General features: G+C 47.7%; 1 protein-coding gene across 1 annotated transcript in view; it reads right to left on the bottom strand.

Annotated features, from left to right (window-relative positions):
* The window catches only part of BCAR3 (BCAR3 adaptor protein, NSP family member), a 108857-nt gene that overhangs the window by 91194 nt on the left and 2985 nt on the right, over positions 1-14678 (bottom strand). Inside the window, exon 2 of the mRNA XM_040627021.1 lies at positions 9396-9726. Coding sequence (XP_040482955.1) covers positions 9396-9712 — 317 coding nt within the window. The 5' untranslated portion in view covers positions 9713-9726. The remainder of the gene's footprint in view (positions 1-9395; positions 9727-14678) is intronic.

The raw sequence follows: 14678 nt of genomic DNA, 5'->3' as shown, positions 1-14678 counted from the left end.
GAGCAGCCCTGGGGACATGTCTGCTTTAATTAAATCAAATACGTTTTATAAAAAGACTCAAGTAATGAAAAAGTGTGTTTTGTTTTATTATATGCTTAAAAGATTAGATCTTTTCCTATTGAATTTTGTCTCTCATCTTAAAAAGAAAAACCTTCCTTTGGACAGTACCCCCATGCAGCTCCTGCCTCCTTTCTCTGCTCCCCTCCAAACCCAAGGCTCAGCCTCTATGGCTGACTCCTTGGAACTGATGCGGTGGTTCCTCAGGGTTGGGTTCTAGGGTCCCTTCCCTTTACACTTTATACAGCTCCCACCCTTGGTGAGGACATCTGTTCCATGGCTTTAATTTCACGTCTATGCAGACTCTGAACTTGGTAACTTTTAGCATAGTTCTCTCTCCCGAGCTCCAGGCTCCTAATACTGATACCTCCACTTGACATGCGTGCCTCTCGAACTTAGCACACCCCGAACAGAAGTCTCAACTCTCTGCCATCCACCAAACAAAAAGCGGCCAAACAAACGAAGCCCTGTTCCTCTCCCAGTCTTTCCCACCTCGGTAAGTGGCCCCACCTCATACACCCAGCGGCCTGAGCCCTGCTCGGCTGTCCCCCGCCCTCACCCTCCATCATCCCACCTTCAGGAAGTCCCGTAGACTTCTACTCACCACATAGATCTTGAATCCACCCCCTGTTACCTCCTTCACCACTATCCTAGCACAGACCACTTCCTGCTCCCCTCCCCCAGTCCCTCTGTCCCATCAATGTCTTCTCCATGGAGGCCAAGCGATATTGTAAGAACTCATTATTCCCTTAAAAACCTTTAAAGGCTTCCCTTTGCCCTCTGCAGAAAACCTAAATCCTCACACCAAGATTGTAGACCAGTACCATCCAACAGAAATCCAAGGTGAAAACCATATGAATTTTTTTTTTTCAACACCTGGTGCTCATCACAAGTGCCCTCCTCAATCCCCATCACCTATTTCCCCCATCCCCCACCTACCTACTCCCTGGTAACCACCAGTTTATAGTTAAAAGTCTGTTTCTTGGTTTGTCTCTCTCTCTTTTTTTTTCCCCACCTCTTCGCTCATTTGTTCTGTTTCTTAAATTCCACATGAGTGAAATCATATGATAATTGTCTTTCTCTGACTGACTTATTTCACTTAGCATAATACCCTCTAGTTCCATCCATGTTGTTGCAAACAATAAGATTTCATTCTTTTTGATGGCTGAGTAATATTCCATTGTGTATATATATACACCACATCTTTATCTATTCATATGAAAACATGTAAAGTTTTCTAGTAGCAGATTGACAAGAAATAAGTAAAATTAATTTCAGTATCTTATTTTGCATATTTCAAAAATATTACTATTTTAATATACAGTAACATAGTAAATGTTAATGAAGTATTTTACATTCTCTTTTTATATTAAATCTTCAAATGTTCCCTCCCCCAGAGAGGCCTTCCTTCCACCCAATCCAAGGAACTCTTGCATTTCCTCATTCTGTGGTTCTTTATTGAGTGACACGTTTGTCTACATGCCCCCTTCACTGGGCACTGCCTAAGGACGGGGCCTGTATCTATTTCAGTCTCTGTGGGTACTTGGTACCCAGCATCATGCCTGGCACAAAATAAGCTCAATAAATATTTACCGAAGAATAAATAGCAAAGATACTAATATTAAGTAGAAGGGCAAGCAGGAAAGGGCTGGGCCCGTCCACGGAAGACAGGCTCTGTTTTGTGTCTTCGTATAATGGTGTGCTGGTTTTTTAGTGCAGTGGAAGGCTATCATACCTGTCAGCATGAATGGTGGCCAAGACACACTGCTGTAGGGCAGCTCAGGGCAGACCCAGAGAGCGGGATTCCAGCCAGACTCCGTCAACACGTGGGAAACTTTCTCCCACAGAAGCTGCAGGCACTGAATGTGATCTCAGGTTACGCACAAGGATTAGGAACCTCCAGGAGGAAGGAAGGACGGAAACCTACATCTGAGTCCCTTCTCCGTGCCAGTTCTTGCTAGACACCCTCACGTGGGATTCTATTTGACCGTATAGCTGCCCTTTGAGGATGTGGAGAATCAGAAAGGTAAAGTAACTACACGAGGTCACAACGCCACTGGGTCTGGTTGCTTGAATCAGCGTCAAGGTCACTAGCAGCATTCTTTGATATGCACGACTACGTCAACATCCCAGAGCAAAGGCATCAGTGGCCTTCAAGGTCGGGTGTCGCACAGCAAAGTCGGGGCAGGAGGAGAATAAAGTGCTGGTGAGCAGGTGGGAGCTGCCCGCAAGGGTGTGACCTGCTCCCCCCAGAAGGCAGGGCCACTCCAAGTGTGGAAGTCAGAGCTCTGCCATCCAGGGCAGCCTTTGTATTTAGTGACCACCGAAGCTTCACAGCACTCCTCAGAGGGAGGCATTTTCACCCTCACTTTATAATTTAGAACTTGCCCCAGTTCACACACGGTAAGTGGAAAAAGTGATAATAAGTGGAAAAATAGGGATCTGAACTGAGAGACCTCTGGGTTAGGAGCCCGGTGTGTTCTCCTCTTCCCAGGAGCGATTTTCGCTTTGGTTACTATGTCTGCAGGTGCACCTGGAATCACAGACAGGCCGGAGGGCATAAAAGCTGGGTCTGTTATGGAAGGTTTCTCAGACTTCTGTATTTTTTTTTTTTAAGATTTTATTTATTTGTCAGAGAGAGACAGAGCGCACAAGCAGGGGGAGCAGCAGCCAGAGGGAGAAGCGGGATCCCCACTAAGCAAGGAGCCCAATGGAGGGCTCAATCTCAGGACCCTGGGATCATGACCTGAGCCAAAGGCAGACGCTTAACTGACTGAGCCACCCGGGGGTCCCAGGCTTCTATAATTTTTAAACAACCTCAGAATCCTTAAAACAACAAGACCATGCGCTTGTCTTTGGGACCTCTAAAAAGAGACAGTCTGAAATTCTACAACCAACCCTGCAGCTAGTCTCCTGGGGACAGACTGTGGTGGCAGCATCGCAAAAGCCAGGAGCCATGGGGTGGCCATGGCCTGCGGCTTATCAGTCCTGGGACTCCAGTACGGGCCCCATGGAGGAGTCTTCTTCCCACCAACAACAGCAATGACAGCTTCTCCAGCCTGTCTCCTCTGGCCAGGCTGTGAGGGCTCCCAAATCCCCATGTGATAGGACCACAAATAACGTGTAAAAGCATACCTTCTGTTTACAATACGTTTCGACATATACCAAAAGGTGTGGAAAAACTCCTAGTTTCTGACTCTCAGAAGACTAAAAACCTGACCTTTCCCGAACAGCATGCAGGAGGCCTAAGAAACCCTGATTTATAGGTCGTGGGGGTGGATGCAGAGAAGATGTTGAGCAGTATCGCTCAACAAGGACTGCTTTGTGTAGTTCTCTGATCATTTTCTTGGTTGCCATTTGCACTCACTGAAAAAAACAAAAAAAAATCTTTCCGTGTTTCCCAGAACAGCTGAGAATGCACAGATCCCAGCCTTTAGGTTCAAATCATCCCTGTCAGCAGAGGATTGAGGACCACTGTCAGGCAGCTGGGGGACCTGTGGGCACATCACAGTCCCTGGGCCCTCTCGAACCAACTCCCCGCCCCCTACCCCGTGGTGGTGGTTGTTGGGGGATACCCAGCAGGGGCTGAGCTCACCTCTGACCCAGCTGCTCCTGGCTCAGCACACCAGGGCCTGAACATACACCATTCCTCAGAATGCACTACCCCATCCACAACAGCTGCATTCAAACACCAAGGGGCATTTCAAAATGTGAGCAAAACCCAACTTGAAATTTCAAAAATAAAAATTCAACAAATGGACTATAATAACTTGCCTGGAGACATTCTTGGCTATTAAGTGATTGTCACTCTGCTAACTCAATAAATGTGCCTTCTATTAACGGAATCTGTTAATCTAGTACATAGACTTTTGCAACTCTAAACCCAACCTTTCCTCTGTGCATGAAAAGCTCCCAATCTGCAGAGAGCAGACATGCCTGTATAGAACTAAAATGCAGATATTTGCATGGGACCTTTACATTGCAGAACCCTCTGATTAGCTGCAAGCTAAAGGCTGATTTATTTGCATGTCTGGGGAAACATCTTGCTCTGTTAAGGGGAAAGCAGTAGTTCTAGAACTTGGTGGTCCTCAAGAGGAACGAATGAAATCCTTTTTCGGGTGAGGGCATTGATACAGCCCAGAGTTAAATATTTAAATCAGTGTTTTGAGGGACACCTGGGTGGCTCAGTCGGTTAAGCCCCTGCCTTCAGCTCAGATCATGATCCCAGGGTCCGGGGATAGAGCTCTGCATCAGCTCCCTGCTCTGCGGGGAGCCTGCTTCTCCTCCTGGCTGCCGCTCTCCCTGCTTGTGCACTCTCGCACTCTCTCTCTCCGGCAAATAAATAAATAAAATCTTTTTAAAAATCAATCAATCAATAAATCAGTGTTTTGAGAAGAGTCTGCACAGATGCAATGCCTTCCACTTGCTTTGACTTGAAAGAGCAGACGCTGCAACATGGTAGGTAACTTACCGCCTGGGAAAGCATACTGGATTTTAATTTGGGATAATTCTGCAGACTTTCTGGCCCCCGTCAGTTAAAACACTTGTGACTAGTCAGTCAGCTCCGCTCATGCAAACTAATGAAACATCACATTGTCCCGCCACATGCTCACACAGCACAAGGGGCCGAAGGAATTAGGCTCTCGGCAGCTGTTCCCAGGAATGCATGCCTCCACGTACCCACAGGCAGGAAGAGGACCCACACCGGTCTCCCAGAGCTGATCCTTCGGCTATCCCGACAACACAGACATCTCAACAACAGGAACCAGTCCCCTCTCAGCCCAAGGAAGGTCCCAGATTCAAATAAAAATTCACCCTTGAAGATAAGTGAATCAAAGGGACAGCAGTCAAACAAAGGCTAACGTTGAGAGGAAATCCTGTCTGCAGACCTCTCGGGGAAGCCTTGCTCTGCCTGCAGAACAAAGGCTTCTTCTGTGACATCAAGCAGCAGGTTTAAGAGCACCCTGGCTTCTCGCTTTGGCCCCCTTTCAAAACCACAAGTACATCCAAGGGCAGCCAAGACAACAACGAAGCCAAGAGATATAGTCTCCAAATGAGGAGAGACCAACTCTCCCTTCTGGGCTTGCCTTCTGCCTGGCTCTTGGTGGCTAAGACTCCATTTCCCCAAGGTGGGTGTCCAAGGCACTGGGTTCAGACTCTGGGGACTGCAGACTCTAGAGGACAGCTCAGAAGATGCCCACCGCCGAGGCCAAATTTCTTGGGAGGCTGTGGAGCACAGTGTCTGGGGAAGGCCCCACGGTACTCTCTGGGTTCCAATCCGAGCTCAGTCACCCAGTAGCGTCTGACCTTAGGTGCTCAACATCCCTGAACCACTTTCTCGACTGAATAAGAACAACAATACTGCTGCTACTCATGCTAAAATCTGCCATGTCTCTCATGCTGGGTTAGGATGTTCACACAGGATAATTCAAGAACATATCATTGAAGATATTTTAAAAACTATAAAATGTGAGAGATCGTAATTTTTCTGGCTAGGACTCATGTTTGTAAGATAGCTTAATAATACAAATTTTTAGGTCAAAGGGGAGACTTCCTCTGCTTTGCCTGGAGTCTTCCACAGGGTGAATATTCAATTAATATGTAATTATAATAAAGGTGACTTTTTAATGATTAATGAGCTAAATATATTTGTTAGGAAAACAGCAAATTTGCAATTTATCAGAGTTTTTTTTTTTTTACAAGACAAAAAGGTGTTGTCTGGTGGGTTTCCCTCTGAGTGTAGGTGCAGTACACAAGAAAAGTGAGTCTGGGCTTTCCCAGATGGCCCCACTATGATCATGCCAACACCAAATAGGACAAAATAGAAGGTTTTCAGTCTTGACATCCGGGCAAGTCACTGTCAGATGAAATTAACCTCTGAAATCACTATGAAAAGTAACAAGGCCAAAAAAAGTTTACCTCAAACAAACCCCACCCCCTAAAATCAATAATTTTGTTAAAAGTAGACCTAACTAGTCTCACTCCCTGGAATCAGAGATCAAAAACTCTTAACTTTAAAAGCTCCCAGCATGGGGTGGCTGGTGGCTTAGTCAGATAAGCGTCCACCTTCAGCTCAGATCATGATCCCACAGTCCTGGGATGGAGCTCCCTGTGGGGCTCCCTGCTCAGCGGGGAAGCCTGCTTCTCCCTCTCCCTCTGCCTGGCCCCCTCCCCCTGCTCGTGCTCTCTCAAATAAATAAAATCTTTAAAAAATAAAAATAAAAAGCTCCCAGCTTGCAGTGGTGAGTGAGCAAGAGCGATGGGTGGTTGGTGTTTACATAGCAACTGAGCTGTAAGAGCTAAGTTAGGACTAGAAATGCTATTTCTCCCTCATGGCTGTTCTGCTGGGGCACCTTAGACAGCCCTCCCTCCTGGAGCCCCAGGTTCTCATTCATACCTTTTGTCCCTTCCTTTTCACACACATAAGCTTTGTTGATCCTGTGGCTTGTTCTAAAAAGGAACTGAGGCAGCTAATAATCTTATTAGGAATATTTAAAAGGATAAAAATAATAATACAAGGTACTTTGAACTCCTCAGAACTGGGAACACTTCAACGTAGTTTTTAAAAGTGTGTTACGTGAACAAAATATAAGGGCGTCTGGCTGGCTCAGTCGGTAGAGCATGCAACTCTTCAGGGTTGTAAGTTTGAGCCCCATGTTGGGGGTAGAAATAAGCAAATAAACAAAATAACTCAAAAAAATAAGTAAATAAATAACATTTAAAAATAACAAGATCTATTAATAAGACCAGGGAGAAGAGGATTTTACGATCCTTTGACGTGACCTTCTCACTCAGCATAATCCTGAAGGATATGCGTTTGTTACTTCCTGTATTCGCCTTTAACAATGAGATATTTTAAGTTAAGGGAAAAAGTTGTGAATTTGGATGAATGTAGTTCTGAAGGATAAACAAACTTAAGCCTGCCACTTGTTAAGCCTTCCACGGTATGGACTTCAAACTCAGGACTTGCGCCCACCACCTGATAAGATCTTCTGCGGAGATCTGACCTCTGTCCAAGTCATTTTCAAATCAAAAAGCTTTGAACTGCGGGCAGGTTGACGGCTTGGACCTTGGGTGTTTATCAAGAACTTCCTCAAGATAGAAAGGGTGACTCCATTGCCACCCCCGGCACCCTGGAGCGTCCCCCTTGTAAGAGCTGGCACCCAGCCAGCCAGGACCTTAGAACATCAAGGAATGAGTTTGTGAATTGTCTCCGTATAGCACATAGTAGATATGTAGCTCACTACAGAGTTTAACTTAATTAATAAAAAGTGGCTACAGTGGGTCGGGGAATCGCTGGTTCTGACTCCACCTGGTGCAGCCTGGTATCTTCTTTGCTGCCCCTTAGCCTTCACAAGAGGGAGCGATGACTGCGCCCCTTCTGCATCCCACGTGTCCAGGACCAGTGATTCCACAGCAACAATACTGTGCACAGTACGTGCCTCCATGCTGCCCTGGGCCCTCAGCAGGCTGGCTGCGAGCTCTCCGAGCAGGGAGGTCACCCACCTACGCTTTCCAGAGCGGGTGCAGGGCTTTCTAACTCCTAGGACAGCCTAGAGAAACTTCTGAGCTGACGTCGGAAACATTTCAGGGCTCTCCGGCGCTTTCTACAGAGACTACGTGGGCCTCTACTTATTTTGTTCTCATACTACTACAGTTATGCACCTAAAACGAATTCTGACCTCCTACCTGCCTCTCTCCCAACATCTGTACTATCCATCTCTCAGCTTGCTACACTCCAGCCACAGGCCACACCAGTTTCGTCCGGGTTTTTTTCAAACATGCCAGACTTGTTCCCACCCCCAGTTCTTTGCACTGCTCTCCCTACGCCTGGAACAACCTTCCTCTGGTTCTTCCCATGGCTGCCTTCTCTCATTATGCAGCTCTTAGCTCAAATATCATCTCCTCAGAGACCTGTCCACATTACAAAAAAGATACAAGCCTAATAAATCTTCAGTCGTCACAATTTCCTCTCTAGCACTTAATATAATCTGCAATTAACTTGCTTATTACCTGGGCCCTTCCCTAGAATATTAGCTCTGGGAAGACACCATTTCAGATGCCCCACTGCTATTCTGTGAGTTCCCATACTTCCTCACCCTACGAAACGGCGAGAGCAGATTGCTGGAATGATTTGGTTGCCAGAACATCTTCAAGGTTGGACCGGCCCTTCAGTTCAGATACTAAGAGGGACGGGGCAGAATTTTCCCGGTAAAGCACCAGTCCTTTCAAAAAATCAATGGACTCCACTAACAAAGGTGCTCAATATATAGATACTGAACAACAACATGAGCTGGAATCAAAGCGGCTTTCTTTGCTGCAGGATCAGACAAAAAGAGACACCAGGACATACAACAGAAGGAACCAGTCCCTTCACTGCCCGATAACATCAAGGGTTGAGGATCTTCCCCAGCAGGAAAAGGAAGGCAGTTTCCAAACCAGCTCTAACAAGCAGAAACTAATCACAGCCAGGCCCCATACAAACCCGGACAAGAAGCTTTTATAACCATAAGGCTTATTTAGCCAGCTCCCCAGTGGGCAGGAGAAATCAATCCTGGTTCTAAAGTATTCTGAAGCTGACCCGATGAGGTATCCGTACCAAATTCTACTTCAGCATGTTGGAGATGCAGGTCCTAATTCTGAGCCATCGTGGCAGCTCTACAGAATTGGCTGGACACCGTTCAGAATCTGATGTTATAGTAAAAAAACCACACTTGTGCTTCCTTTTGAGGGACTAAGTGGTATATAGGCAGTTGGCTGTAAAAATACGCTCAAATATTAGATACTAAGAAATGGTTAAAGTTTTTAGGTGTTATCGTTTTTTATGTTATATTTTTTAAAAATAAGAGTACTTATCTTTGAAAGACACATACCAAAATATTTACAGATAAAACAGGGGCTGAAATTTACTTCAAAATAATTGCAGAGGAAGGAAAGTGGGCGGGAGTACAGACAACGCGGGACTGGCCGTGGCCCAAGGCAGCTGAAGTGGGGTGGTGGGTCCTTGGGAGGTAAACTATTTGCTCTACTCTGTACAGCTGACATGTTCCCTAACAGAAAGGCTTTTTTAAAAAAGCCCGTTAAGCCAAGTCATTTTCACTTGTGGAATTAAAGAAGTTACCTGAAGGGGCGCCTGGGTGGCTCAGTCCATTAAGTGTCTGACTCTTGATTTTGGCTCAGGTCATGACCTCAGGGTTGTGAGATGGAGCCCCGCCCTGGACTCCACGCTGGATATGAGCCTGCTTAGGATTCTCTCTCCCTCTGCACCCACCCCATCCCCTCCCCCCAGGCTCTCTCTCTCTCTCTCTGAAAAAACAATAAATAAATAAAGAAGTTACCTGAAAGTGAAGGTTTCGCCTTTCCAGTCTTGCAGGGGGTGCTCCTGGATGATGGCGGGAGTCCGAGGGGAGTTCTGCCGTGGGGACTTGGAATGGGGCAGGGTCCCCATGTGACTGAAGTTATCACAGGACCTGATGGGAGGAGGGCCTTTTTTCTTCCGTGGGAGGGTACCGTGTATGGACACGTCTTGATAGGCATCTGTGTGATGCTCAGCCGGAGGGGACTTGCTGCTCAGAAGGTCCATGGACGAGGCCAGAGGGAACTGGTGATTCATCGGCATGTTTCTGGGAAGGCTCACAAATTTGCCCGCAGCCATGATTCTCAACTCCTCTACGGGGAAAAGAAAAGAGCGAAGGCATGAATCTAAGGCAATCGCAAGAACTGACTTCCTACTCACAAAAGGAAATGGAGATGTACCGTTTAACGAAAGAACGGGTTTGGCGCATTAGCGGACAAACAGTGCATGGCATCACCCGCGAAACTGAATACAAATGGCACATTTATTCACGTCCCTTTTTTGATCCTACAGAGGAATTCTCCTTGGATGGCATCAGATCCACCGATGGGAAAGGGCAAACGTGCTTCAGAGACTCTACAGGCACACGAGCCATTTTCCTATTTCAGATGACTGAAGCTGATGGAAAATCATGACTACCAAAAAAGACTACTGAGGAAGTACTCAAGGTTTCGATATAAGTGCATTCGAGAACACATTATAAATGTGAGATAATTAGCTCCCGTCTTCCCACCACCCTGTACAGGATAAGAACAGGTGGAGATGATTGGAATTCCTCAGCTGCTAGCAGGCCTTCAGTGCCAGACCAGCCCCTCAGTTGTGCTACCCAGGGCAACGGGGCAGAATGTTTCCGGCAAAGACCTGGTGCTTACAAATAAATCAATGTACTCTAATTAACGAAGACGGGCCAGGGTCAGGGGTGAGGAGGTGGGTCACGCCTCCATACATCAGTGGGCTCAGCTGCAGAGGAAAGCCACTGGGGTGAGGGATCCATGTACATTGTCCCCCAGAGGGGTTGGGAACCTGCCTGCCACCAGCAGGGTTAAGCAACACGCATGGTGCCTGTGTAATCAGGGAAGAGTGGGAAGGAAGAGAAAAAAGACAAAGAGGGGATAAGGGGAGAGCACAGAAAGAAAAGGAAAAAGTGTACTAGGTTGTATGTAAAAGTAGACCCAACCATTATGCCCAGCTATGATCAATAGAAATATTCACCCCGAGCAAGAGACAGCACCCGCTCACCTCCCCCCCAAAAACAAACTATGGTTTTGACTAAGCCAAATTATACAAGACATTTTTAAGGCCAGCGTATAGAGAAAAAGAAACACACGTCTGAATAAAAATTAGAACTAGTCCCTAGAGACATTAAGGATCCAGAATCTGTCCCACCCACCAGGGTACCAGACTGGTCTGGACAACACAGCAGCATAACTCAGCCTGCCTGATGCACTGGCCTCCCCAAGACTGGGGAGCAGAACATTCCTTTGCTCTGCAGTCCGTTCCAAAGCCCTGCAGCTCCCATTCCTCACAGGACACCCTTTCCACTGCAAAGAGGACAGCTCAGAGTGAAGATCATTACTTAATAGTACCCCTGCAGAGTCAATTCCACAAAGGAACTGGGCACGTGGGACAAGGCTTGAAGTCAAGCAAGAACACTGCTCTCCAGAAGCTCACGGTGTAGACACAGAACGGAGATAAAGGTAGCGCAAGGGAAACAATAGACAACAAAAACATCCACAATCCGTTGCTTCACCTGCAACAGACAGAAACACACAAGTGTCAGGGACCAGACAGAAGGAAATCCTTCACTCAAGGTGTATAATCCTAACGCTGTCCTCAGTTCTTTCCCAAAACAGGTCATTCTGGGGCCTGTCGGCTCCATGTCTAACTGTGACCACACAGGAGGCCTGTCTCACAGTGGGTGCAGAACAATAGCACTGTGAGTCCCCGTGCGGGCCGCTCCCGGGTCTGGCCAGTACCTGGCACACTGTCAGAACTTACTCAATGTCAGTCATCATTATTTAAAAAGAAACCCAAGCTCTCTGGCCCTCCCTGCCTGACCACCAGTGATGTAAGCCGACTAGGATTCCCTTAACACACACACACACACACACACACACACACACACACACACACACACCCTGCCCCCAACCGTTGTGAATCCTTGCCTGTCCAAGCTGTCAGCACCCTCTTCAGAGGGAGGCCTAGATCATTCCAAAGAACCTGCTGGGGAGGCCCAGAGCACCCCACAGAACCTCTTTCTGTGCAAAGGGCCACGGTGTTGATCAACTATTCCCAGGTCATTGTGATGGGTAAAGGTTACCCTGTCTCCAGTGTCCCTGGCTGCCGGTTTCCTCTCTGCTTATCCAGGATCTTGATTTCAAGACTGGGCCAAAGTGCTTGAAAATGCCTTTCAGCAAGTTTCCCATACCTCAGTTTATTCTCTGAGTTGAGAATTAACACCGGCCCTTCCTACTTTGGAGTCAACACTGAAGTGCCTCCTCCATACAAGACACTCAGAGAAACAGTGATGTATAAGCCCCAGTCCCTAACTAGGAACTCTAAGAGAGAATACTATAACTCATCCATAGGGACCCTTCACAGGCTGGAGGGAAGAACAATTCGAACAAAATGAGGAGGATCTCAGAGACAGCAATGCCGGAGACGAAGCATTTTGGAGGGATTCTGAAAGGTCGAGGATTGTCCGAAAAGCCTTCTGAGGATGGTCCGAAAATGCTAGAATGGCAGACGCAGACAGGCAAGGAGGTGCTTCCACGGGCTCACGAACTACAAGCTGGGCTGCGTGGCTCACATGGAGACGTCAAGAAGCATTTCCTATATCCTGAAGTCTTAGAGGCTGTGTCGAGGGGTCTGGACTGGACTGCAGGTGCTAGAGAAGATCTGGAAGGGAGGGACAGAAGCCAGTCTGTGTTCAGGTAGGTAAGTCTGGTACTTCTGAAAAGGAAAGAAGGGAGGCAGGCAGGCCAATCATTCTGCTGGCCACAAGCCAGCAGGGAAGGATTTAGAACCCTGACCTTGGGCATTGACCAGGCAGTGGAGGGACAGAAGAAAGAACGAGGAGCTCGAGGCCACAGCCACGGGAGGACAGTACGATGCTGGAATATGCTGAGTAGTGTAAGAAGAGGACTCCTGCCGGAGGGAGGCTAACAAGCTGTCCACTGAGCTGGGGGGTGAGAGGAACCAATGGCGCAGTTCAGTCTAGGAGGTACGATCCCGGTATGTTCACTTAGGAGCCAGGACTGGATGTAGATTTTTAAGAATCATCAACATAAAGGGCATATTTAAACCAGAGAGTGGATCCCTTAGCTTGTTATTATCAGCTGTGATAACAGATGGGAAAGTACCTCTTAAACTGTCAGGAGCCATACAATATCCATGAATTATATCCTTGCTCTCTCTCACCATGGCTGCTTCAAGCCTATAGGGCCCAAAGCAAGGCTGAGCTCTGAAAACCTGAAGCAGGGGGAGCAGGGGTCCTCAAGCTGGCTGCACATAAGAATCCTCTGGGAAGCTTTTAAAATCCTGACACCCAGGACGCGTGGGTGGCTCAGTCGGTTAAGCATCTGACCCTTGATTCAGCTCGGGCCCTGATCTCAGGGTTGTGGGATTGAGCCCCGCCCCTGGCTCCGCGCTCAGTGTGGTGCAGCTTGTCTCCCTCCACTCTTCCCCCTGCTTACGCTCACTTGCTCTCTCTCAATAACATCTTCAAAAAATAATAAAATCCTCACACCAGAGCTGTGACCCAGACCAATGAAATCAGAACATCGGTGGGTACAACCCCAGCACCAATCTTTTGAAAGCCACCAGTATATTCAATGTGGAGCCAGGGTTGGGGACCACTGGATGAGCAAGTCTCTTTGGTACAGAGCGACTTACATTCAGATCTGGCTACCCGAGGAACAGAACAGAATGACAATGAGGAGGGGTCAGTCAGCAGAAGCATCAATTCATTCTTCTGTTCCCCACACATGTATGCAGGGCCTCCCAGATATTGGGCACTGTGACTGGTATTGGGGACAGCGTCAAACAACGGTACTCACGAGGTTACTACTCTGCGGTGGAAGCAGACAGCAAGTCCTGGCCACACGTGCTGGTGATTCCCAGTGCTACAGGAGCACACAGAGTGGGGACCAGGGTCTAGACTCAGCTCGTGGCCAGAAAAGGCTTCCCTGAGGATGGGATGCTGAGCTCAACGATGGGAAGCAGAGTTTAGTGATGGGAAGAAGACTACCCGAGCTGAAAGCTCCAGAGAAGTCACAGCTACAGACAAACTGCAAAGCCGGGCTCCCCTCTACAACCCACTGCCTCTAAATTGGGACCCTTCCCCCATTAAAATACAGGCTTGCCCTATGTGTAGTCACTTGGAAAGACTGGCTCAACCCTGGGTCCTATGTCAAGCTTGAATAAGCCCAAGAGTGGCGGAGGTAGGCCCGGACCAGAGACGGCACTTCTAAACTATATAGCTAAAAGTGGGGCAGAGGGTACAAGGGGGAACTCTAAGCGGAAGGGACTCATTTACGACCTCACTGTAGGGTAGTCCCTGGACTTCCTACTTGAGCTTTATTTGCTTTTATTTTTTCCAGACTCTAGAAACCTAGGGCAAATCCAAGGGATGGAAGTACATGGTGTGTAGTTGGAATCTAGGCTCAAGACAAGTACCTTTTGTTGTTGTTGTTGTTTAAGATTTTATTTATTTGAAAAAGAGAGAGCACAGGGCAGGGGGTGGGGTGGGGAGAGGGAGAAGCAGACTCCCCAAGGAGCAGGGAGCCTGACTCAGGCCTCCAGGGCTTGATCCCAGGACCCCGGGGTCACAAACTGAGCTGAAGGCAGATGCTTAACTGACTGAGCCACCCAGGTGCCTCAAGTACCTTTCATTTTTGAGAGCAAGGCCATTTACCACATTTGACTATACTAGGCAGAATCTCCAAGTGTTATAATCAGGTCGGATCTCAGAGAATCAAGCCCAGATAAAGGAAGTACATGTTCATTCACTCAATATATATTGTCTGAGGGCTTCCAATGTACCGGGGACGAGGACATGATAAACTAGACGAGGTTCTGCTCTCATGGAGCCTAAGTTGTGATAGGGTGGGGGGTGGGGGGAACCAGGGGGAGGTCCAGTCAACACAGACAAGAAAACAGATCAGGCAATACCCCAGCGTCAGTGTCCTAAAGAACACAAACCAGAATGAAATGATAGAACATACTGGTTGGGATGGAGAGCTATCTTAGATTGGGGGGGGGGGGG

This window comes from Ursus maritimus, unplaced genomic scaffold (assembly GCF_017311325.1).
Source record: "Ursus maritimus isolate PB19 unplaced genomic scaffold, ASM1731132v1 scaffold_12, whole genome shotgun sequence".
NCBI classification, from domain to species: domain Eukaryota; kingdom Metazoa; phylum Chordata; class Mammalia; order Carnivora; family Ursidae; genus Ursus; species Ursus maritimus.
The sequence above is the reverse complement of the archived record's forward strand: the minus strand, read 5'-3'. Positions and strand labels throughout refer to the sequence as shown.